The 27080-nt window shown below is 35.3% G+C and overlaps 1 protein-coding gene across 2 annotated transcripts; it reads left to right on the top strand.

Moving 5' to 3' along the window:
- The first annotated feature begins 486 nt into the window (after positions 1–486).
- On the top strand, positions 487–26971 carry LOC126970872 (Krueppel homolog 2). Of its 2 annotated transcripts, none has more exons than XM_050817022.1 (7): positions 487–647; positions 1658–1819; positions 5421–5605; positions 16770–16837; positions 18201–18334; positions 22372–22590; positions 24459–26971. In XM_050817022.1, exons 2-7 carry the CDS (start codon positions 1659–1661, stop codon positions 24460–24462), a joined length of 771 nt encoding a protein of 256 aa, XP_050672979.1. In that variant the 5' UTR covers positions 487–647; position 1658; the 3' UTR covers positions 24463–26971. The 2 variants fall into 2 exon arrangements, with proteins under 2 accessions (XP_050672979.1, XP_050672978.1); XM_050817021.1 differs by having other exon boundaries at positions 494–735.
- The last annotated feature ends 109 nt before the right edge of the window (positions 26972–27080 follow it).

Below are 27080 nucleotides of genomic sequence, written 5' to 3'. Positions count from 1 at the left end.
TTAGATATTGCATATACCTATAGATATGCGTAACTAAATATATATATATACTAATTGAATAAGAATTAGAATCCTAATTTTAACAGTAAATTCGATGTATTGAAATTCGGAATGTCTTTTCTCAAACCAAGAACCTATATAGCTTTTGAATCTTTGAACTTATCAACAACGGAAACAAATCACATTTGGGTACCATTTTTGGTAAAATGAATTCGTAATTTTTTCCGACTTTTGAAAATTGGATTAAATTGGACTTTTCAGCAGCAGCAAATTATCATGCTACATATTATTTGACATCATGTCCAAATTTCTTTTCTGTATGTACTTGAGTCCTTTACCTGTCCCTGTAGCAAATGAAAAGCCAAAAAAAAAACATAACAATTGTCATTGCCAATGATCATCCGTAGCTGAATGCGCATACTGTGCAGTGCCAACGAAAAAAAAAAAGATCACCCGTCAAATCATAAACAGACGCCAGAATTGAGAACCAACTTCAGATTTCAGAAATCAACAAGGCGCAAGTGAATTAGTATTGACTTGATACGGTGATACCTACCTACTTTGAAGTTTGAAGTTGCAACTCATTACAACTATTCACAGAATTCTGTGGCCTGTGCACATTGATAATTTGATAATAATATAAATAGGTAATCATTTACCTACTCATTAATTGACAATTAGTTGGAAATAATTAGATTTCATTATTTTTCTGTGAGAGACATTATCAATTTTAATGTAAGTTATTTTATTTTTTTTTTACAATATGAGACATCTTTACGCCAACAATAATTGTAATTATTTAAACTGGTTTTCCTGTTACATGAAATTATTGTGTTTAATTGTTCTTTAAATACAGCGACCACTTTGACTGTACTTTGTAAAGACGTTCACAAAATTTACTATTTAGGCATGGCCTACTTTATAAAATTTTTTGGTTACATTTATCAGTACTTATAATATTTTTTCAATGATTTTCTCTATCATAAGCATTCGTTAATTGATTGGACCATTTTATGGCTTACCATGCAGCATAAACTGTACTTCAATATTTATGCTGCTACTGAACCAGGATAAATTTTTATCTGCTGATATTTACTGATAATATTCTATTTTTGTAATAACTTCGTAGAATTGAAGAATAAATTTACGGGTTCATGAAATATTAGGTTAGAAAGCTTTTCTTGTGAGAGTGTGCCTTTGCATTTGGTCATGGTCAATGAGAAATGAAAGTGAAACATTAAAACTTTCATTGACATACATTGAAAGATAAATATTGTGTTGTAGTTCATAAGAATAAACTTTATTATTTTATTCATTTTAACTATAATAAATTGTGTTGATGAATATTTTTAAAATGACTTAATTCACACAATTGTATTTTAAAAATTATTTTATTAATCAAGAGGAGCACTGCATTGTAGTGGGCATACATATATCAAAAAGGATGTAAATACTACACACAATAAGAGGTGGGGCTCGTTTAGTAAAAATTTAAATTTAGTTTTTTTTAACTATAGCTCTTTGTTTTAACACAAATTTTATTATTATTAGTAAAGTAGAGTAGCTAAATATTGTAGAATTTAGGTAAGACTTGGTGTTAGATGCTACGAAATCTGTAATAATTCACCAAACTAATTTTTCATTTTTTTGATATTAGAATGCCCCAGTCAAATACACAAGCTGGTGACACCGGACCTCCGAAGGGCATTCCTGCCCTAAAAGCATATGTCATCACCAACAAAATAGATGTTGCGTTGTGGGGCATTAGAATTCTGACCATCCTGTGCACCATAGGATATGTTATACCAATTTTCAACAAGTAAGTATTAAATAACCCTGAGTTGTACAATATAAAACTTACCTATATATTTGGGTTGACGGTGCAACAATAAGAACCGTTTCCTCAGAGCTACCAGTTTAATCGTCATGATCACATACCAATGTGTTTATTTGGGTTTTAAATTCATATGTATGTTATTTCAACTATTCTTTAAATGTTAAAAGAATTAGTTTTTATTATTACTCTATTTGTTATCTGCATGGAAATGGTGGTGAAATAATTTAAAAAAATTACAATCAGTCCGTTTCGTACAGATGCTGTCATATTTGTAAATAGTATTTTTATATTGAAGTAAACAGGTTTTGTTTCAGACACTGCAGTTAAATTAATACAAGACCAAAGGCTTTAATAAGTATCTTGGTTATAAATATTTATATTGCATTGTTTCAAATTTTGTATAAATATTATTCAAAGTTTTCCTGTAAAAATAATGCCTTTAAATTTGCTACAATAGTTAGGCAATCTGGAAAAATGATGATGATAAATCGGGGAATTCAGTTTGGTGTTATAGGTACATATTTCATAATATAACTACTGAGTCCACCGTTCGAGTAACATATTGTTCATAAATCTTGTATGTGTTGTTCAACTCTGAGATGATGATTCTCATGTGATAAATATTGTATAGATTTATCAACCATACATCACTTGATTGATGGGTTCAGTGCAAAGAGCGCTCGCATGGAACGTGAGAGTTTGCGGGTTCGAGACTCGTATCGTTCACAAATTGTTTTCAAATTTAATTTGGGCAAAATGATTAAGTCATACATATAATACAATTTATAGGCTCAAAGATGGTATCCATTTATGTAGATAGGTACCTATGTATACACGTGAAATCGACAACACCGCCTAATACCATTTTAACTTTCTGTTTAGGTATTTGAATATTTAGTTTTCGAACATGGTACGATCTACTCTGTACTGTATAAATTTATTTACGGCCGTTTGCAATAACGTATCTCTAGTAACGGCTACATTGCTGTCACCGTTTAATGACAAGATCTTATCTATCCATAGTTATGTCCAATATAGTTATAGATCAATGCTTTATGTCAGTGTAGTAAGTTATACTAAGGATAGATAGGTTATTGAAAACGGCCGTTAGTCATCAAAGGATTACCTACTTCATTACATGAAAATAAGTACTTCAGAATATGTTTTCGTATAGTGTAAAGTTAAATCAAATCGTGCCAGTGTGCCTTGTTGTGTTAAGAAATATCCGCAGCGTTGGCCTTACGTAAATATATTAAAGTTACCGCTCACTCGTTTTGTGGTTTGCAGTGAAATTAGTGAGAAAATAAACTAACTTATCAAACAACAGTTTTTTTTATACATATCACTATTAATAAAATCAAATCGATGTCCATATCAGACCTCTTTAGTTTTAAAAATAGTCGTTTAAAATCAAATTTAATTATATGCCAATAACCGGATGTTACGTGACGAGAAGAAAACTTGTTAAAAAAATATTTATTATATTATTATTATTCACAAGATACATCTAAGACATTGAAGTATCGACTAACTGCTATAGCTCTAGCAAGAGCTTATATTATGCTAAACGAGTGTACTTAACCAATGTATTGAAGATATCTAAACATGGGAACAGTAAACAATATATTAAACAATGCTAAGGGTCGTTACTAATTACGTAATGATTACAATTTGGGAAAAATACATAAACAGAGTCATTACGATATAAATGTTGAATATAATTAAGTACTAAGATTAAATAATAAGTGTAAAAGAAATATTATGTATTAAGAGTAAATAATAGGAATGATCAATGTATAAATATCGTAAGGCAATAGGTAACATAACACGGATACAATCACAGTCTATATATACACACAGTCACAAACACGTCACAAACACAAATCGTCATTTATTTATTTATTAAGACCAGTTCGTTAAATCCTTGCCATATTAAGATCTGCGTGACGTCAGCTTGCAGTCGTCAATATGCAAACGCGAACAGTACTTTTATTTGTTGATTTTTGAAGGGTCTGCCTAAACTTGACATCAGTAAGGCTTAGCACGCACTGCGAAAACGCAAAACAGTGCGGTTGGCGTTTTGCTTAATTTTATTCCAGTATCACCATGGATTTCTGGCGAGCAGCAACACATGTTGCGGCTTTCGTTTTCAAAATAGAAAAACGAAAACAGCGCCGCCATATGTACTGGGTAGTGGGTACACCCATTAACAGATCAAAGACATTTGATAGGATATTTTTGCGAAATGTACAATGACGTCTGGCAGCATCCCGATGAGTTTATTAATTACAACAGAATGTCCATTGGTACTTTCACATATTATTACAATCTGTGGGCCAGTATCTACAATATAAAGACACTGCATTTCGTAAGGCAATATCACCTAAAGATCTATCTTCTGCGCTCGCCCAGTCGAGACTGAATAGAAAACCGAATGCGGTTAACCGCCGTGCTTCGCCACCATACTAATACTATGGGGCACAAAAAAAAAACGCGCTTTTATAAACCGCGATCAAAATGCAGCAAGTTGCTAAGCCTTAGGCTTAACACGCACTGCGATTAAACGCATGCTTTTAAACGTAAGTCTGAAAACCCAAAAAATTTAACACATAGCTTTCTATACAAGCGCACGCATTAGCGACTTCTTTCAGTGACTGATTTTAAAAACGCAACTTGCTACATTTTAATCGCGCTTTGTAAAAGCGCGTTTTTTTTGTGCCCCGTAGTATAAGTATGGTGGCGCACGCACGGCGCCGGTTAACCGCATTCGGCTTTCTATTCAGTCTCGACTGGTCGAGCGCAGAGGATAGATCTTTAGGTGATATTGCCTTACGAAATGCAGTGTCTTAATATCGTAGATACTGGCCCACAGATTGCAATAATTTGTCAAAAGGACCAATGGACATTCTTTAGTAATTAATAAACTTATCGGGATGCTGCCGCACGTCGTTGTACATTTTGCAAAAATATCCTTTCAAATATCTTTGGTCTATTAATAGGTGTAGGTACCCAGTAGGTACCTATGGCGGCGCTGTTTTCGTTTTCTTTTTTCTATTTTGAAAACCAAAGCCGCAACAGATGCTGCACGCCAGAAATCCATAATCCAATAAAATTAAGCAAAACGCCAACCGCAGTGCGAGGTTGTATGCTGTTTTGCGTTTTGCAGCTATTTCTAAACCACTCGCCTTTAATCGCAGTGCGTGCTAAGCCTAAGAGCCTAAACACGTGATCGGATTTGGTCCGGCCGTTTATTATTATTATTACTGTCCGGACCGTACCGAGTACGAAGCCGGACCAATTGGTGCGTGGGCCGTACCAAATCCAACAATGTGTTTAGGCTACAAGATGGCGGTCAGTCCCTATCATAGTGCGCGGAGATTATCTAACACATTTACCCAAATAAAACCACACAATATGTTTTTTGAACATGTTGCCTCACCGTTCTTTTTGTACAGAATGTGTCTGTTGATTGTGTAAACTTTTGTTGCGATACAGGATGTCCTAGTGTACACTAGACTTAATAGAGCTAATTTAGTCTGTATTTTGTATTTATACCCATTATACAGTGTAAATTTTTCTCCAGTCCAGTGTCTGCGTTCTACAAAGCACTTTTGGCGAATGCCGCGGCTTCAGCCCTAAGGGTGCACCAGCGGATCCCGCCGCGAGAGATAACCTTATCGAGAGAGTTTCTACAGAGGTTGTTCCAGGAAGACAGCGCGCACAATCTCTTCTACTCGCTGATATTCATCAATGTTGCTCCCAATTTGTGTATCCTTTTCACATACTGATGTACGAAATATTACGTGTAGCATATCTTATTTCAAAGGTATAAAGAATATTTTTATCGCTGTCGATATTATCTTAGGCACTACCTCCACTAGCGAGAGCATCGCGACGGCAGAATGCTCTTCTATTGTCGGTTGGTCTCCACTATTATTCCTCTTTTGTATTAACGTGACTTGCTACGGAAACGACTGCGATGATTCGTACAATTATTGTTTTGTTGAATAAGAGTTCTTTCGACAGCGCGCGTGAAGCGATAGGCGTGCGAAAAGACGTCGACGTTTTGCTCGCCTTCGACCACTCGTGGAGGTGTTGGCTAACTGAAAGTGATTACGAAAACTTGTGATTAGCGGCCAAAATCGTGCCGGGGGATACAAGCATAAGTAAGAAGTTTGGACCTTTGCTTAAAAACTCTTCGTAGAGTTAATTAGGCATAAAATTTTCTAGATTTTTTTTCAGAGTAACTGAAAAAGTGACGGCAATGATTAATTTTGGCACATGCCAATTATCTCGTTGAACTCTTGTTTGACAGTTAAAAACAGCACATAACCAATGATTGAGTTATTCAATTTATTTCATTATTTCAAAAATACATGTTACAATATTGTTTCAGCACTACTCCTCGTGTGTACTATGTTTGTTTATAAAGCGATTCAAAGTTGAATTCATATATTTTACTTAATTATTTCGCTTGAGTCAATTGGTGCAATGCTGAAACAAATCGCAAATGAGCTCATAATATCCTTGCATCGTTTCATCAAACAATTACTGATTCAATGATCAAAATGCACGAAAATTCATTTACGGATATTGCCCACTTCTATACAGCTCTGATTGTCGGCTTCGCATATAACGGTATAACTTAATAATCTAACTTCTATAGTACCTAACGATAGCTTTACAGTTGGTGGGTATAAGCCTCTAAAAAACTTCAAGTTGTTTATGCCCTTGCTGGTATCGAACAGTGGTCTTCAGAGTTTTTATGTTCTCATCAATCTAGCGTTTTTAGGACGTCCTCCGGCTCTCATCAGTCGCATCCAGTTTAGTGATCAATTCTGCTCTACTTCCATCTTTTCATCTAGCCACATGAGCAAGTCAATCATTTCATATGATGAAGGGCATCTATCCACATTAGTTAATATTCAAGATGCTCCTTTTCCAAGCACGCTGGTTCTCATGTTCTTAATCCCTTATAGACATGACAGAGCAGACATCTGTCTGGTCAGCGATACCTTAGCCTAATACGATGAAGTGCGCAAATCGCTCAATAATAGAAAATTGTTTGTCCAGGATTCCTGTCCTCTTTTTAATTTTTTCACATTTTTTTTTAATTCGCCTCGCGCTCTTTTGCTATATATTTAATCTTTTATTATCTATATACGCATTCAAAATGCAAATCACTTTAGACTATGGATTAAACAGCTATTTTAGTTCTTGTTTACGAAGCATAAACTCTTTTCGAAAAGACGTGATGAAAGTGTAATTTTTCTCTGTTATGGAATGGCGCATATTGTTTTTTTTGTGAGCGAAGAGATTTAACAAGCAGATTGCCATGTAATGTACGAAGAAGAATTTGCCGAATAACCAATTGTCGAATGAATTGAATTCAATAATTCTTAGGTATTAATTTCATTAGGTCTAATTATGTGTGTAAGAATTTGCTGAGTTGTGAATAAATGAGAGACTATAAAATGACGTATTCACGTGGGAAGCCTTGAAGACAAGTATTGCGTGATAATTAACTGTACTCATTGAACTCGGTTTACATAGTTATTTAAAAATATTATATTATTATGAATGCCGACAACTTTGTCCGCGTTAATTTGGCCGTGTATTAAAATTTACTTGACTCTTTTTGTTTTTTTAATCCATTAAAATGAAATAAACACCATTACAAAGATGCAGTAGATCAGTGAAACCTACATCTATTCCGGTTTAACCATTTCTGTGACTTTATCGTTGTATTTTTGAACAAGCGGTGTCTATTAGTCATAAGCACTCTGTCAAAATTAGAACTAACTGACAGACTGATACTTGTTGCTAGAGTTGTTAACTTTCTCTGTTAGATACGTTAGTATATCTGATTTCAGAGTGATTAAATTAATGATAGAGACGGAAGTAATTAAAATTAATATAAATCTTTTTTTTCTCCTATTATCTTGTCACATGGAAAATTTATTTTATTCGGCGTTATTTTCCGAACAAATTCTTATTTTTAAAGTGATATCCCTGACTTCTGGGAATAATTATACAGATTAAAAATGTAACCAAAATTATCGAGTTAGTTGACAAAGACAGCTCTTGTGAGAAGAGCATTTAGCGTAGTCGAATAATGTTATAGATTATAAATACATAAAATAATGTACAATAATTTATTTTTGTGCACGGTTGCCAACCCTACCCATTGATTAACCTCCGGGCAGGGAATCAAATAAAAAATTGGATTCATTGCTTCATTTAGGCAATCTTAATACTTCGCAGGTAGCTACTTCAATAAACAATGTTTTACTATAATCATTGTGTCATTTTTACTTTTCTTTTTTATTTCACCCCTACGGAAATGTCTGTGGTGAAATCGGTCTCGAACTTGTCTGCTTTATCTAGGTGACTGCCAGAGTTTCGTGTATTTTAATATTACAAGTTGTGTAACGACAGCGTACCTAATCTTATCATACGCACGTTTATCTGTTGTGAACATAAGACAGAGATTCACGGGTAGTATGTTAATTACAAATGTAGCTGTTGATACCTCACCGTGACCTTCACGCGAATACAATTTCACAAATACGTATAAGGATACTTAGACGGTCGTATGTGCCATGCGAATACCCGTGGGGGAAATGTGTGCTGTAGAGCATACAGAAGGTGATTTCGTAGAAATTGGACCAAATGAAGAAAAGGAAAGGACTATTGATGTACTATAAGCAACTAGACTCTCAATCGCCTATTCAAAGTTAGCCAACAAAGCCAGCCAAACGTATACTTTAACTTATACAGATAACATTAAAACATTCTCTCAAATTAGCACCTTATTTCGTGGCAGTAATGTTCAAAGTCTATTGAATACGCTAATTAGAAGTACGTCATGGGCGAGAAACACGCTTGGACGCTACCACGAGGCAAGAATATTTTGTTTCAGCAATTGAAATGTAATTATTTAGCAAAATGATTAAAAACGTCAAGTTAGCTACACAATATTTGTAAATTTTAAGGGGCACTTAACTAACTGAAATACGACTCTCCACCTTTTTAAAGTTTGGATATAGTGCTTTCATTGAACGTTTTGTCATTGCGTGCCGTTGTATTCAAAGCGCGGTCGGAACACAACTGAACGAAAACTCTGCCTAATAGACGCGTAGACAGAGTTTTGCTTAAGATAATATTTGAGCGTGATATGTACTCACTCACCTTCAGTAAAAAACTATCTGCAATATAATCTATCCATTGACGTCAATATGGGATAGATAAGGGGGGGCCTTCACTCAAATTGGATTCATCTAAATAAATAGAGTACAATACTATACTTTAGAGTACGGTCTCCAAGCAAATACCACCTCCGAGGAAATATAATGGCGCTCTCAATCTAAGCGTGTAAATTATCTAAGTATGATGATTCTCATAGGAGTCTCGAATGCTGAAACACAGACGATGAAAGCTGTCTGGCTGTTTCCATTCGAAGATTTGCCAACAAAAGTGGCTGGAGTAAACGCAAAAAGTTGATTACCTTAGTCTCTGAGAAAGACTGGCCGTTGCGAAACTGTTTCGCTAGTGGATAAAATAACTGTTAATACAGATTGGTATTGCAGTCATTTTTTACGTACAACTTAATCTTCGAAAGGCCGACGTGTGGTCTATGACTATAATTGTCATACAACCACGAATTTGTCACGACTGTTTTCGCATGAAATAGTGTTTCTTTTAATAAGGGACGAGACGAGCAGGAGCTGGTGGTATGGCTCAGGGTTCTTGAATTCTAAGCTTCAATTGCTCTCCTCACTTTAACAAATTAGATGTTAAGTCTCATTTATCCAGTAATCTCACTAGCTACGGTGCCTTCCATACCGAAACACAATAATCCTGTGCAAAGGAGTCTCCCACTGGTAAACGGGTGGCTTTTTTCACATTTACCGGCTAGTGCCGGATTAACCTGTAGCAATTGCTACTCTTGCTACGTAGCAACGCTTTTTACTCTTGCTTCAGGCCCCGCATATCCACCTCCGCCTGAGCGTTACTGAGTGAAATTTATTAATATGTGGTACATACTACGGCATGCAGGCGTGGTCGCTAACTGTGGGCCTGATGAGAATGGCGTCCACGTACCGGAAGACGCAGTGTTGGTAGGCCCCCCACAAGATGTACTGACGATCTGGTCAAGATCGCCGGAATGCATTGTATGAGGGCAGCGCTGGACCGATCATCCTAGAGATCTTCGGGGTAGGCCTTTGTCCAGCATTGGACGTCTTCGAGCTGTTATGATGATGATATGACATACTACATGCTATTACGTATTCTACCACCTATCGCTACAATAGACGACCAAGTCCTAATTCTTACATATCGTATTTTAGGTGAAGAGAAGTTGAAAATCAATTATGCCTACTCGACCGAAAGTCGTCTTTCTTCAAAACCAAAGAGCAAGTAAACCCCTATGCCCCGCGGTTGCTTAATCCAACCATGTAGTTTTGTTAAGATGTATTATTTCAGTATTATTATTACAATTTCGGTAAACAATGAATAAATTAACGAGTAGCTAAATACTTTCGTTTGTAATATTCCAAAAACCTTTAGTGTGGCGATCGATAAGTACACAATTTATGTAAATGTTGTGACCAGTTAATCGATAACTCTAAGGACAGGTGGTTCACCTTGACACTGCTAGCAGACAACAATGTGACGTAACAATATCTGTGACCAACCGACGAGAAGCGATAGTATTTCAATTAATTGGCTTATTGTTATCACAATAATTATTATTGTAAATTATTTTCACCTGAAACTTGAATCGGTGGTATCGTTGCATTAATTGTCTCGGAACATCTTTACGTAAATCTTGGATTTCATGTCATGTCATTTCATGTCGTCTTGACATGCTCTATCTTATATATATATATATATATATATAAATTACGTGACACGTTATTTGTCCTCAATGGACTCCTAAACTAATGAACGGATTTTAATGGTGATTACTTCATGGAGTGCAGTTTGGTCCAACTTGAGAGATAGGGTAGTTTTTATTTCGATTTGGGACGCATAAATATTTTTATTTTCAATATTTGTTTTGTATGGACATATTTTCTATGAGAGAATTTAGTGACGCACGGTTTGACAGTGCCGCTGTGAAACAATTTCATTCTAACAACAGGGAGCATATTTACGAAATAATTTTTGATTTTTTGAAATAAAAAAACAGTTGTTTTTTTACTATCCGTCTGTCGGGGCAGCTAGTCTTACATATATATATATATATATATATATATATAAATTACGTGACACGTTGTTTGTCCGCGATGGACTCCTAAACTAATGAACGGATTCAAATGGGGATTACTTCATGGAGTGCAGCTTAGTCCAACTTGAGAGATAGGATAGTTTTTATTTCGATTTGTAACGGAACATTATTTTTATTTTCAATATTTGTTTTGTATGGTCATATTTTCTATGAGAAAATTTATTGACACACGGTTTGACAGTTCTGCCGTGGAACAATTTCATTATTATTATTCAACAGAGAGCATATTTTACGAAATAATTCTTGATGTTATGAAATATTATTGACAATTCATAAAACAAACAGTATTTTATTTATTATGTACAGAACAATAATAAATGTGAATGTAAGTTTATTGGTTACGCTTTCACGCCTAAAACACTGCACCGATTTTGATAGAAAAGATGAAAAGGACAAAGGCTTTAATTGCGAAAAAATAAAAGGAGGGGTTGAAATAGAGGATGGAAGTTTGTATGGAAATTCGTAATTTTTGGAGATAATACCATGAAACTTTGTATATAGGCACTTGAAAAGTAGAAATTTATAAACATTTGATCGAGCGTTTTTGAAACTTTGACCTACAAGGGGATGAAATAGGATATTAAAGGTCGTGGGGTGATACTATTAAACAGACTGTCCTCAATGACAAGGGATCTTAATAAATTTTACTCAAAAAATTACGCTCAGGCGGAGACAAGTGGGTTTATGCAGGCCCGAAACAATTGCTACTCCCTCTACAGTCTACGTGGTTAATTCAGGACTGACCACAGCGGCGGCTTAACTGCCATCTAGTAGTGATGATATAATATGTGTTTGAGTCCAAAGGGCGCCGTAGCTAGTAAAATTACTGAGATAATACTTAACATCTCATGTCTCAAAGTGGCACTGCAAATGTAAAAAATCTTCTACGCTAACGTTTTATGAATATAATATCTATTTTTAACACACTACTGAGTTGTGCTTCTTAAAATACTGTGAAATCGTTTGAATTCCTTGAATTATTAGAGAACCGGTTCCTCGACCGACACAAATGTATGTTTTCCGAGCGGCGCGGAGGGAAAGGAAAATCAGCCAACTGTAAACAGTTAGGTTAATATTGGGTTTCGTTAATTATTTAATGTGTAGCCTCTTCGGTACAATGGTTTTGAGACCAGGCGACTATATCACTTGTGATTTAAACGAGTTATTCATAATAACCTAACGTTTTAGTGACAAACGTCATTTTTATTTTATTAATGACGCATTTTCACACAAATAGCCCCGAACATGGCATAGCCCACCAGCTAACTATATATTTAATACAATTTGCGGACACAAGCACTCACATTCATCATACATAATATGTTTGCATTGACCAGGATTCGAACACCGGACCCCCAGCAGGGTGGGTTATGCAGTTTCGACACTGTGAGAGGTCGGGGTCACTGACCATTGGGTTGAGTTCGTCAACTTTTAACTTGACATTAAGCCAAAGAACATACCAATAACAGGTTAAATAAACTGATGTAGTTACTATTTACTTGTTGATTACACCAACAAAGTATACACTTATACGTTCAAAATAATATTGACATAAACACAGGCTGAGTGCTACTTCAATTAATATAAAAAGAAATGAAATCACAATTATGTCATAAGTTAAAAGTTAACTTACAATTAAATTGAATGACGTAATTTTAAATTGAAATACATACATAATAACGCAATACATACATACACAGTAACGATAAAGTAACGTTATAATGAATAAGACAGTAATAGTTGTTAAATACTCCTTACTTCTCGTAAAAAAGGGTAATTCATTTATTAATTACTAGCTGACCCGACAGACGCTGTTCTGTATATTATAAACAAAATAATGTTTTTATATGAATTTATCAATAATATATCATAACATCAAAAATTACTTCGAAAATATGCACCCTGCTGTCGTAATGAAATTGTTTCACAGCAGAACTGTCAAACCGTGCGTCAATAAATTCTCCCATAGAAATTATGTATGGACACATCAAAGGAAAAACAAATTTGTTGTTTTTATTTAATTTAGCAGCATTTTCCTATTTATTCACCTTTTAAACCTTCTCTGGACTTTCACAAATAATTCAAGACCTAAATTTGCCAAATCGGTCCAGCCGTTCTCGAGTTTTAGCGAGACTAACGAACAGCAATTCATTTTTATGTATGTAGATTATTATAATAATAAGGTTAATCTCTCCAACCAGACGCAGAGCATGCGATAGTAATTAGCAACCAGTCTAGTGTCGATAAGTCTTTCTGTGATCCAGTGCTAGCGATGGTTTTATTTTTGTTCAGTGAGCGTTGATGGCTGGTATTTGCTACTAAAAATTTTCCCATCATCAATATAATAAGTGCTTTACAGCGTAGCGATATAATGGCCACTTTGGATAAACACAAGGGTAGAAATACTTAACCGTAATAATAAAAAATAACTAAAAAATAAAAATAGGTATATAATTCATCTAAATAAATAAATTTTTCATTAAATATCATTTCGGAACATCCTGTAAGTAACCTAGCTAGCGTAGGCACTGGCACTTACTTCGTGCCAATTTATACGACCACGTAAGGGTGCTCTAATTTTTTTTTTCATAAATATATAATTACTTAAGGTACTTATGGTAGTGATGACTTACGGTACGCAGAGGTGGCCGCTAACTATGGGCCTTATGAGAAAGCTCATGATCGCTCAGAGGGCAATAGAGAGGGCTATGCTCGGAGTTTCCCTGCGAGATCGAATCAGAAATGAGGAGATCCGTAGGACCAAACCCAACCAAAGTTGAAAATGATTGCGAAACTGAAGTGGTAGTATGCAGGGCACATAGTTCGACGGACAAATGGCCGTTGGGGCAGTAAAGTCCTCGAATGGCGACCACGTACCGGAAGACGCAGTGTAGGTATCCCACAAGATGGAACGACGATCTGGTCAAGATCGCCGGAATACGTTGGATGAGGGCAGCGCAGGACCGATCGTCGTGGAAATCTTTGTGGGAGGCTTTTGTCCAGCAGTGGACGATGATGATGATGGAATGTATAATTTGTTTGTTTGAAAATTTCAATTATTTACTTTAGATTTTAGATTCATTTTTGACGGGATAGCGTCTTATAAATTGATGAAAGCCGGCTGCACGCACGAAAAAGAGTCACGTTCCCCTGAGCCAAGCGTGCAAGCGAGAGCGAGGAACAAGCGATAGAGAGACACGATCGACCTTAACGTTCGGCTTCCCACGCATCTTGTTCTTTGATTATATTAAAAGAGGCATCGGTCGGCGAGTGCTATAGTAAAAAGTAATTATAGGTTATTTTACAATTTTGACTAAAAAAATATTATGACTCTTAAAAACGATCGTATAAAAAGATGTTTTTTTATGACGTTAGCACGTAAAATTATCGCCCGTAAACCGACTTTACAGACAAACAATAACACAAATAAAATTTGAAAACAAAATTTATGAACGATGCGGGACTCCAACCCGCGATCTCTCGCGTTCCGTGCGAGCGCTCTTCCAACTGAGCCAACCGTTCGAGTGACGTTTCGATGATAAATCTTGTATGTCTTGCTTAACTTTCAGGTTGTGGCTTCATCTACAGGATGTACTTTACAGTTGATAACCTGCTCAACCGCAATAATTGCATATTAGGAAATTGACTTGAGCGACGCTCTTTCAATTATTTAATAAAAAAAATTGTTTAGACAAAGAATTTTTTTGTGATTAAGATTAAGTAGCTCTACGCGTATGGTCATTTAATGTCGCTATTGCCCTATTAAAATATTGACTATTTTTAGTTCGATTTTGCACATTTTATAGTATTTTCAAGAGCGTTTACGATCTTTTTACGGTGACACCGTAAGTCGTAAAACGTATTGTTTGCAACTACTTACTATATTGCTGCGTTGTGATACCAAAATAATACTATTGCTTGTATTAATCATGTTTTAAAACTATATAGATTTCCCACAATTATTGAGAAATATATACCTACATACATCCGCATAACAAAAACGTATGGACACTTTGCATTTACAAAACAATAAACACACACTCGTCTCATTTGCCCCGTAATTTCACTAGCTACGGCGCCCTTCAGACCGAAACACAGTAATGCTTACACATTACTGCTTCCGGGCAGAAATAGGCGCCATAGGATAAATAGGACCGATAATAGCTGGCATCCGGTGCAAAGGAGCCTTCCATTTTATATTATTTATTTTAAACTTATTTAATGAACGGATAGTTATATAACATTATAGTTACACGAGCTATAAGATATTTATGTATAATATATTCAATAACCTTGGATAAAAAACGCGTTGGGAAAAACATTATTATTCATTACATATTAAAGTTAATCTACGTGTAAAGTTCACTTACGGCCGTTCCCAATATACTATCTACAGATAGGGATAAATAACTACCTCTTACTGTCAGTAATTAGCTGTCAATAATCTGTAGCTGTCCCAATATACCCGATAAGTCACGTCGTCCCATTGACAGACAGCGTGTACGGATAAGGTGAGTTACCTTCGATAAGTTTATTGGTACAGTAAAGTCAACGATATTTACGATTTTTATCTCAAGTAAGAGATAGACTGAATATTGGGAACGGCCGCTTGTGATTTCGTCGTCCATATTAGTACGTTATAGTAACCGGCTTAGTTTTAAGTTTTCTTTAGTGTTAATTCCGCCAATATTTGTTTTTAAATAATTCGACACGTGTTTTGCCTCTACACGAGGCATCCTCAGGACGTGTTGTCTCGCCAAAATCTGGCACGAGACTGGCACCAGAAATAAATATAAAAATGTGCATTGTCAAGTTAATCAGTCATTAAACTTATCTTTATCTTAAACTTTGACAAAAGTATAGAGAATACTAGTTTTAAAGTGATAACCCTCACTTCTGGGATTAATAACCCAAATAAAACTGAAAATAAAATTTTATGAGCGATTCGGGACTCGAACCCGCGACCTCTCGCGTTCCGTGCGAGCGCTCTTTCCAACTGAGCCAACCGTTCTAGGGACGTATCGTTTAGAAAATCTTGTATGCTCCGTACTTACCTACTATTACCGTACTACCGTAGGTACTTGCCTACTATTACCGTACTACCGTAGGTAACTTACCTACTATTTTATTTTAGATTGTATAATAGTTATTTATGCAACTGTTGTGTAATAAGCGAGGCGAAGCCGAGTGTGATAATAGTATCACATGAGTGTTTTAATACCTAATTAACAACAGTTGCATACAAGACTAATCCTCTAAAAGATTCTGGAACAGTTAGCTAACTGCTAAGACTAAAACACCAGTCCTAGTAGTAACCTAATATCATTCATTACTGATTATATACAAATAAACTAAGTATTAATGAAACAATTATTTATTTTAGTAGTCATTTACAATTTGTATAGTGCAATAATTAAAATTCACTCGAATATAAGGTTTTTAGACCATTAGGTGTTTTAATGGTGGAAATAAGCTAACTGTTTCAGAATCTTTAATAGAGGATTTAAAGCATGGGTGTAGATAAAATATTTTACACTGTCGGTATAGGTATAAGTATTAAGTAAGATTTCAATAATTGTAAGTATTCCTATTTTTGTGCTAATTCTTATGAGAATCGAACCTTGACTCTGCACTCAGTGATTCTGACACCAATATTCCTGTTCGCCCTTCTTCACGCAGCGTCTGCTTCACTGGCAATTCTCGATGTAAGTTTTTATTTACTTAATCTTTTTTAAATAATGTACTTACCTCTGCATCATGTTATTGAGAAATAAATATATCGCTAAAACTACAAATTGAGGTATTCAATTTTACATTTCCATGACATTAACGACAGATTTTCGGACAACAAATGTATTAAGTCAACTTTGTGTGATTTTTCCATTTTCATGGTTTTAAGCGATATCAGCAAAAATCTTAAATGTATAAATTTTCACGTTCAATAAGTGATATAAAATGCTAGCTTACTGGACAATGCGCTAAACTAAAACAAAGAAAATATGTGTGTGTACCAAAGGTCACACAGGCAAGAAGTGAAACTTCTTTATGGTATATAATTTTTCTACTATTTACAACTTCATAGAAATCGTTTAAGAAAAGGTTTAAGAAAATAAAAATTATCGAATTAAATTAAAGCTATTTCATTATTAGGTGCAATTATTATAGACATGCAAAATTTATTGAAGTAGGCGTTACTTTGCGGAAATTTAAGTTTTCTTTAGTGTTAATTCCGCCAATATTTGTTTTTAAACAATTCGACACGTGTTTCGCCTCTACAGGAGGCATCCTCAGGACGTGTTGTCTCGACAAAATCTGGCACGAGACTGAGTCAATAAAGAAAACTTAAATCATTTGTATATAGACATGCAAACAAAAAATATTAAAATCACGACGGATTTATCAAACGAAGTATTTAATCACTCTCACTTTTAATATAAATTCACTTGAATTTGTATAAGTCTTTTTATTTTAACACTTTCAAACTAATATACATACATACACACTCACGCCTTGTTCCCGTCGGGGTAGGCAGAGACAATAGAATGCCATTTGCTTCTATCCTTACAAACCTCACGCGCTTCCTCTACATTCATTACTCTTTTCGTACATGCTCGCCGGTTGCGGGTGCTTCGGACCTCTCCATTTCTCAAAACGTCCCCAATTTGGTCGACGAATGTTCTACGAGGTCTCCCGCGACCGACTTGCCCACACACTTGCCTTATATATTTGATGCGTCATTCTTTCCTCACTCATTCGCTCCACGTGTCCAAACCATTTCAGCATTCCTTTTTCAGTCCTTGTCACAACATCAAACTAATATATTATTCTTTACGTCACTATACTGAACTGTGATAGAAAAATATTTATAAATAGCTATAAGAGTTCTATCATACGTTAATAAAGAAGTTTCTTTCACTTCGGTAAACAACATGGCGCGTAACTGAAAATCGTGACGAAATTGCTATAAAATTTCTCTCATTCGTCGATAAAGAAGTTTCACTTTCAAAAAACCATTAATGAAATATATTATGGTACTTTGATTGAAGACAATATGTTCTGTTCTTTCAGACCCTGGGCCAGAACTCGATGTGGGTGGCGCGTCTGATTATCTCGCTGGTGGAGTTCCAGTCCAGGAACATTCTTCGCGCGGCTGCACTCGCTGAGATAGTTCTCTTCCCGGTGGTCGTTCTTATGGCACTTTTGTAAGTATCCACTAACACTAACTCAATCAGGGGCGTGCATATCATAAAGGCAATTAGGCACTGCCTACCTGGTTAATAACTTACATAAATATAGTTTTAAAGTTGATTTAGTTTAATTTGGTTCCGTTATTCTATAACCACTTTCATTATTAATGAAAGTGGCCGAAGCGAAACAAGTATGTAAGGATCGTAGCAAGTGGAAAGAAGTGGTCTCTGCCTACCCCTACGGGAATGAGGAGTGATTATATGTTTGTATGTATTCATTCTATAACCATATTTTAATTGAACACCCATTTATAAAAATTTTCCTTACGCCAGATATCAAATACCTACCGTCTCCAGATTGTATATACAAATTCAGTATTTAGATCTCACCTATTTAAGGCGAAGGGTAAACAGAAAACATGCAAACAAGGTGTTTTTAGACAAGTTTTGTGGTGAAAATATAGGATTTGGAGCTATGAACACTACCCTGTTACACATACCCTTAAGTCTTACTTGTAGTTTTTACAAGTTTTTTCTCGGTGTCATGTATTCGGTTAGTATACTACTATCATAAAAGTTGTTCTTATAGATTTTACTTTTTTATGTAGATACATTTATTCAGATTAGTAATCAATAATGAGGATTGTAAGCAATTAAGCAGTTTGCTCCTGTTAAAATGTTACATTTTCGACCCAAAAATTTTGATAATATTGGATTTGTTACATAGGAGCCGCGAACTCATAGCGCTCAAGGTCGCCGGCATTTAGTGTCGCCTTAAATCTAGTACCGTCCGACTAAAGCGCAACTACGACTAGTTAGATCTATCTACAGTGCCTACCTTGCTAGAAAACTAATGCACGCCCCTGAACTCAATAATACACTTTACATAATATTTTATTAATTATGATATAAGTACTATATTGTATAATAATACTAACTGACGCAGCAAACGTTGTATTGCCGATATTAAAATCGCGATACAAAAGTAACTGTAGATCGTAGATGGGTGAAAATTTGCAGTTGTATTTTTTAATGCTGACTCATAATCAAACTTAAAATTAAAATCAAATTTAAAAAAAAATTAAAAAAAATATCGGGTGGACCACCCTTAACATTTAGGGGGATGAAAAATAGATGATGTCCGATTCTCAGACCTACCTAATATGCACTCAAAATTTCATGAGAATCGGTCAAGCCGTTTCGGAGGAGTTCAAAGTTTAACACCATGACACGAGAATTTTATATATTAGATATTGTAAGACTTTCTTCCTACTTCTTCTCATTAAAGCTCAACTTTTTCCGAAGTGGTGGTAACTGGTAAAAAGGAAAAAACTTTTGACATTCATAAGTGTGTCATTTACTTGTCCTAGATGAATAAAGTGATTTTGATCTGATCTAATTTCTCTGGCGTCCTGATGTCACTATGACGTCACTAAGATGGCGGCTCCGCGCCTTCACAACTTGCGAGGATTATTATCAGTGAATTTTTTTGGTGGAATAATAAAGAGATCGCAACTGCCACAAATATTTAATAGAAGGAATAATGTTTATTTTGAAACGTAGAATAGTAGGTACACATGAGTACAAAATATTTAAAATAAACTTATGATAGTGACAAACAATACAAAAACTAAAACATTGTACGTTACAGAAATGGTTCCAACTCAGCATGTTTCCTGATTTCAAAACCAACGCTAGTTTTCGAAAACCTTTTTTTAAGCCAGCAATCCAAAAAGAAACGTGAAATAAAAACTAAATCTTATAAATCTAATATAATATGTTAATGAATTTACTTAATCTATATTATATACTACCTACCGAATGTATACTCAATGGCCGCATGTAATTAAATTACTGTTTGTTGCTTCCTATTTGGCATAGCAAAACAAAAATACCTTTACAACTTGTGACGTGAACATCTTTGTAGTGCCCCGCACCATATGAACTTTAAACTGGACGTAGTTAAGCAGAAAGGACTCAAACCACACTAAGGCACTTTTGAGTTATAAGTGTTTGAAGTTTCAGCTCTGAATAATGTTCCATATAAATATAAAAAAAAAAAACAGATTCCGTGTACATTTCAAAAATAGGCTTTTCACTACATGACAGATTCGACCTTCAGGAGTGATAGCATACTTAACTCTATTTTGACCAAAGTGTGGTTTGAGTCCTTTCTGCTTAACTCGATCCAACTATCTATATATATAAAAATGAATTGCTGTTCGTTAGTCTCGCTAAAACTCGAAAACGGCTGGACCGATTTGGTTAATTTTGGTCTTGAATTATTCGTGGAAGTCCAGGGAAGGTTTAAAAGGTGGATAAATAGGAAAATGCTGCTAAATTAAATAAAAACAACAAATTTGTTTTTCCTTTGATGTGTCCACACATAATTTCTATGAGAGAATTTATTGACGCACGGTTTGACAGTTCTGCTGTGAAACAATTTCATTACGACAGCAGGGTGCATATTTTACGAAGTAATTTTATATGTTATGATATATTATTGACAAATTCATATAAAACATTATTTTATTTATTATATACAGAACAACGTCTGTCGGGTCAGCTAGTCTTTAATATAAACCTCTGTATTACACTGACGTCTACATTACCATAATTACCTGATGTTATATTACAATAATTAAGGAAGTAATTATATTATTGGAATTTGAACTTGTTTTCTCACATTGGCGCCAATCTGTGTTAAATATTATGCTTAATATATAGCATCGAATTATCTATTTAATAATAACATTGATAGGATTTCAAAAAATAGGTATGGAACAAATGTATTTTTGAAACATACAGGTATCGCGCGAGTTGAATGCAGAGTTCAGGAATGTGATAGTGCTTTGACCTATCTATAATCATGAGTGTGTCGATAAATTTAAACATATCTTCAAGTTTCCAATTTTAAGCTAATAATTGGACGTCATTCCGGAAAAACGTTCCAAACCTTTTCAAAACCACAAATCACGTCGAAATTGAGTTGAGAACACAAAACTGGTCACGTGATTCATCTTAACGGACTGAAAAAAAATGGCAGCCCTACTGTCACTCTTTAAATAACATCATGACTTAGTGGCCCAACCCACATGTATGGAAAACATTAATATTTATTAAACTTTAAACACGAATTCCTTAAAATGATGTTTGTGGCTTGCAACGTTTTTCAGGAACAATATTCAATTAAATCTCAAATATTTGTTCTGCCTTTTTTCAACACACATATCTAAAACATTTTTTGCCATTTCTCGTGCTGGGCGATGAACAAAAACTTTCTATTTTTAGAACGGAACCCCATGGACTATCCGCAGTCCATTAGTAAAATCAAAAACTAACACACTAATCGCAACTATAGTATTAACGCGATAACACGGCACGCCACGACTATGGCATAGTTCTTTAATGAACGCGTGCGAGGTGAAGCGTGCGGAAAGCGGGGGGAGATGCTTCCGCTGTTTACCAAAAGCCCTGACTGCATTTTTTTAAAGAAAATAAGGGACGAGACGAGCAAGACGCAAGGGCTGATGGTAATTGATATGCCCTGCCCATTACAATGCATTGCCGCTCAGTATTTGTTGGGTAGTAGTTTCCAGCAGAATAAAACATATGATTTAATATTTTCGTTTTATTTTCTTCCTTTTACATGTTTTCTCCTTATTTTCTATTTTTCACAAACACCAATTTTTAATTACGTAGATTGAGCCTTTTTCTACATTATGTCAACTGTCATCTGTGATACTTAACTTTTTAATTCCATAGACTACGCTTACTAATTTTCATTCTCTATGTTTTGGAGATAAACATTGGTACCTCAACAGTATTCTTGAAAAACCCCAAAATTCCAAGCGGCATTACAATTGCGCTCGTCACCTAGACACATAAGATGATAAGTCTCATTTGTCCAGTAATTTCAGTAGCTACGGCGCCCTTCGGACCGAAACACAATAATGCTTACACATTACTGTTTCGCGGCCGTTGAAGCCTCCCACTGGTTATGACTGCATTCAACTCGCGCGCTAACTGTAGATGAATTTTGATCGTTTCAGCGGGTACAGCGGGCTGATGACGCCCTTCATGTACTACTACTTCGTGATGTGGCGGTACGCGTCACGCCGTAACCCCTACACCCGTAACACATTCCACGAGCTGCGTGCGCTGACTGAACGTACGGCCCAGCGGCCTTCACTGCCAGCTCCGCTCAAGTCAGCGCTGCTCGCAGCCGTGCAGCTCGTATGCCGCATGGCGCCGCCCATGGAAGTTCAGCAGTGAGTTACTTACTGGCTTTCTCATCATCAACATCGTTATTTCAGCCGGAAGACCAATATCATTGGTATAAACAATTTGTTATGTTTTTATAGTGATAACCCTCACTTCTAGGATTAATACACAAATAAAATTTGAAAACAAAATTTGATTAACGATGTGGGACTCGAACCCACGACCTCTGGCGTTCCGTGCCAGTGCTCTTTGCCAGTTCTTTCTTTGTTCAACTCTCAGGTTGTGGCTTCATCTGCACGATCCACTTTACAGTTGATAACCTGCTCAACCCCAATATTTGCATATTAGGAAATTGACTTGAGATGTCGCTCTTGTAAATCTAAACAATTTGTTGTGTTTTTAAATGGCTTCATGATTCAGAGAGTTGAACAAAGCATACAAGATTTTATGACGATACGTTACTCCGAACGGTTAGCTCAGTTGGGTGAGCAGGAGGTGGGTTCGAGTCCCACAAAATTTTGTTTTCAAAAATTTTATTTGTGTATTGGTATATAATTTAATTTCATTTAGTTTTTTACTCGCTCTTTCATTTTGAAGAAAGACGACTTTTTGTCGAGTGGGCATGCTTGATTTCCAACTTCTCTTCAGCTAAAGTAACGTATGTCGGAATTAGGACTTGGTTGTCTATTGAAGCGATAAGTGGTAGATACGTATATTTATTAGCGTGTTGTATGTCATATCATCAGCCGGAAGACGTCCAGTGCTGGACAAAGGCCTCCCCCAAAGATCGCCATGACGATCGGTCCTGCGCTGTCCTCATCCAAACTTTTCCGGCGATCTTGACTAGATCGTTGGTGCATTTTGTGTGGGACTTACCAACACTACGTCTTCCGGTACGTGCTCATTCGAGGACTTCACTGTCCCAACGGCCATCTGTCCGTCGAGAAATGTGCTATATGAGATGATATTTTAAATCATTTAATAACTTAGCACACTTAACATAATATTATAAAATTTTAGGTGGCCTACGCCGTACCAGAAAAGAACCATGTATTCTAATCTATAAAATCTACTATACTATAGTAAGCTTTCTTTGTCAAAGAAGCTCTGTCTGTCAAACACTTAACGGCCGTTCCCAAAATACTATCTAAAGATAGAGATAAATTACTACCTTCTACTGTCAATAATCTGAAGCTGTCCCAATTTGCCCGATAAGTCATTCTTATCGCCTTATATTGGGACACGTGAATTGCAATTTCCATACAAACTTCTATCGCTGGTAAGCGATACGTCGTCCCACCGAGAGACAGCGTGGACGGACAGGTGAGTTACCGTCGATAAGTTTATTGGGACAGAAGAGTCAACGATAGTTACGATTTTTATCTTAAGTAAGATATAGACTGAATATTGGGAACGGCCGTAAAAGGCAAAGGAAAATATCTTAAATAATTTATACGTCTAGAATCTTGACTCTAGACAGAGCCTCTTGCTGCTTGAGATGAAAACAGGCCAGGTTTATTACTTTTGTGTGTGACAATTCACAGTCTGGTTTTTTTTTATGAAAATAAGGGAAGAGACGAGCAGGACGTTCAGCTGATGTGGTAATTGATACGCCATGCCCATTCAATGCAGTTCCGCTCAGGATTCTTGAAAAACACAAAAATTCTGAGCGGCAATACAATTGCGCTCGTCACCTTGAGACATAACATTTTAAGTCTCATTTGCCCAATAATTTCACTAGCTACGGCGCCCTTGAGACCGAAACACAAAAATGTTTACAAATTTCTGCTTCACGGCAGAAAAAGGCGCCGTTCTGGTACCCATAATCTAGCCGGCATCGTGCAAAGAAGGATTGATTACTATATATATATATATACACTGACTACAGTCAATGTAATATATTTTTTTGTTTCAGATAAATCACTGCAATGAGACTAACGTCAATATTAGGCCGTTACGTGCGTACCGGTTGAACTTTACAACCAGAATGAAGGAATAAGATGGCGACACTCGGAGAGAAAAACAACAACGCGCCTTTAAGAAATTTTACCGCCGGTTCAAATACGGTGGGTACAATTGTGCCTTATTTAGTACAAACTGTTGCCTCCCAAGAATTTTTCAATTTATTATTATTAGTCTTATAGACTTAGGACAAGCTATCCCGAATGGTATAATAGGCAAATACGGTTTGAAACGTATTCCGAAGTGCTATCTTGATCAGATTTCAGCCGTTGAAATTTATCATCCAGTTCATTCAAATTCAAATCCATTCTGGATATGTGGCATCCCCCTCAGATTTACAAGGGACTTTCTTACTTGTCAGATGTAATATTGAGTATTTAAAAATCGCCGGTAAACGCTCCTGTTTTTCATCTTTCATCTGGTGTTGAAAGACAGCCCTTACGTTCATTGCCCTCGTATCATAAAAAAAATGTCCGAAGCCCCCTAGTCCGTTTATCTTATTCCTTAATTCTGAGTTCACAATTTTATATTTTACTCGTTGGTGCATCAAGTTTAGCTAAGGTCTTTCAGCGGGCTTCTATTGAACCTCGCTTAATTAATATAAATTACATTTATGTATAAACATATATTTTCAATGTTTTATCTGCTGTATTTGAGATGGAATATTTAGAGAAGGCTCAATTACCTATTCTGTATGCTTATTTGAAGGATTGACATGACTTAAGTCTCAACATGACGTGAATTATGGCAGTTGCATTCCGTATAACAGCTCACTCATTTAAAACTAAGTTTTTCCCGAACTTGAGTTCGTCACTTTTATTTTGAGGGATGTTCAGACGGAATGCGTTTTTTAAAACGCATAAAGTAATTAAAATTTAAAGAAATTCTTGAATTGTTAGGAATCGCAGATCGTTTTACATTGCCGATTTAAAACATGTTCTTCATTATATTCTTTTCAATATTTCATATTGCAATCATTTTAGTAGTACCCGCAAATATACTTACAGGCTTATAAGTTACATTTCCCGTATTTGAAATTAAAATAAAAAACATTTGTACATTTGCCGGGCTTTTTGTTGGATTGCAGTAGTGTATCTCATGTGGTGATCACTTTTTAAACAGGTGACATTGCTTTCAAAATATACATAAGAAAATATTTCAATTAATTTCTATGCAGAGAATACAGTAAAACGCGTCTGTTACGCTTGCCGTCTGAATATGCCTTTAAAGATTTTTCACGATGTTCGTTACAAAATTATGTTACATATTCTTAAAGTACACCATTTTTGTATGTTCATTAGTTTATACCTTCTATTTTATCGATGTAACGGGTCAGCGTGGTGTTATTTATAAGACTAATTTTAAAATATCAAGACTTGGACAATTTTAAGAACTATTTAAAATGAAATATATGATATATTTATGCATTTTTGTTATTCATGGGATTTGAATTTGTTTTAAGTTAAATACGTTTAAACACTAACGGCCTTTCAAATAAACTTGGTATAAAGTTATACCTGAGAATAAACTAAGAATATGAAAAATGTTTACAAATAGACATTTTGCTTGTGATTGGTTTATTCGGACGTATAACGTTTCCCGCGTTTATTTGCAAGGCTGCTTGACATTCGGAAAACTTCAGAATTATCATTATATCGACAGTGTTGTCAGCGATATAATCAATATTTTGCGTATTCTTGGTTTATTATCAGGTATAACTTTAGACCAAGTTAATTTTTAAGGCCAGTTGTAGTTATTCAACTACTGATGGCAGTGTGGCAAATTCAAGTCCCATTAAAGATTGTGTTTATTACTGATATGTAGGTCATGGTGTTTGGAACAAGGCTGAAATGAAAGATAATCAGTAATCTTCACAATCAGATGTTTTTTTATTAAAAGTCTCTTTCATCCTTGAAAATAGTTAACTATATTTGAATTAAATTAAATTTTGTAATACGATAAAAAATGTTGGTCCAATAATGAATTAAGATAATTTAAGTGAATTTTTGATATCAGAGGAGAACTCAGCTGTTAATTTTAGCACGATTCAAATTATAATAGCACATCTATGGCATTTGTTGACGATGCGTTCGGACTGTCAGATAGTCTTTACAATTGTATATTCAAGTCTTTACTCACGCGAATAGTTATTGAAAGCTTCATAAATATAATTTTATGTCAATATGTCGTATATGTGAGAATTGGAAAGCAAATTTGTAAACAGCATAGGCCTGTATTTTATACTTGAAAGAAATAATTAAAAGTTGCATAAATTCCAACCGACCTTTTCCTCTGATGTCGTGAATCTATTTTTTACGTTTCGCTTATTGACTATTTGTTTTAACTTTGTAATGCATTTCGATAAATTCCAGATGGTTCTATGTCGTGGATTACTTTAAGATGTTTACACTTGGTTTGGGATGAAAGTAAATGTAGGTTTAATTAAAAATAAATATTGTTTATGAAGTTCTGCGTTTTTGAATTTCCAGCCTTTTTTATGAGAAAAAAATTGGCAGTTGTAGGGACTGCCGATAGAAGTGAAAACTTACAAAGCTTTAGGATTAAAAAATGAAAT

The sequence above is a fragment of the Leptidea sinapis genome, chromosome 22, assembly GCF_905404315.1.
Source record: "Leptidea sinapis chromosome 22, ilLepSina1.1, whole genome shotgun sequence".
Taxonomy (NCBI): domain Eukaryota; kingdom Metazoa; phylum Arthropoda; class Insecta; order Lepidoptera; family Pieridae; genus Leptidea; species Leptidea sinapis.
The sequence above is the reverse complement of the archived record's forward strand: the minus strand, read 5'-3'. Positions and strand labels throughout refer to the sequence as shown.

What these genes read in the sequence shown, in the direction of transcription:
- LOC126970872 (XM_050817022.1), top strand. Translation starts at nt 1,659, where the DNA reads ATGCCCCAGTCAAATACACAAGCTGGTGACACCGGACCTCCGAAGGGC. An exon ending in CAATGTTGCTCCCAATTTGT is followed by an intron (nt 5,606 to 16,769) that starts GTATCCTTTTCA and finishes CTCTGCACTCAG; the next exon opens with TGATTCTGACACCAATATTC. An exon ending in CTTCACTGGCAATTCTCGAT is followed by an intron (nt 16,838 to 18,200) that starts GTAAGTTTTTAT and finishes CTGTTCTTTCAG; the next exon opens with ACCCTGGGCCAGAACTCGAT.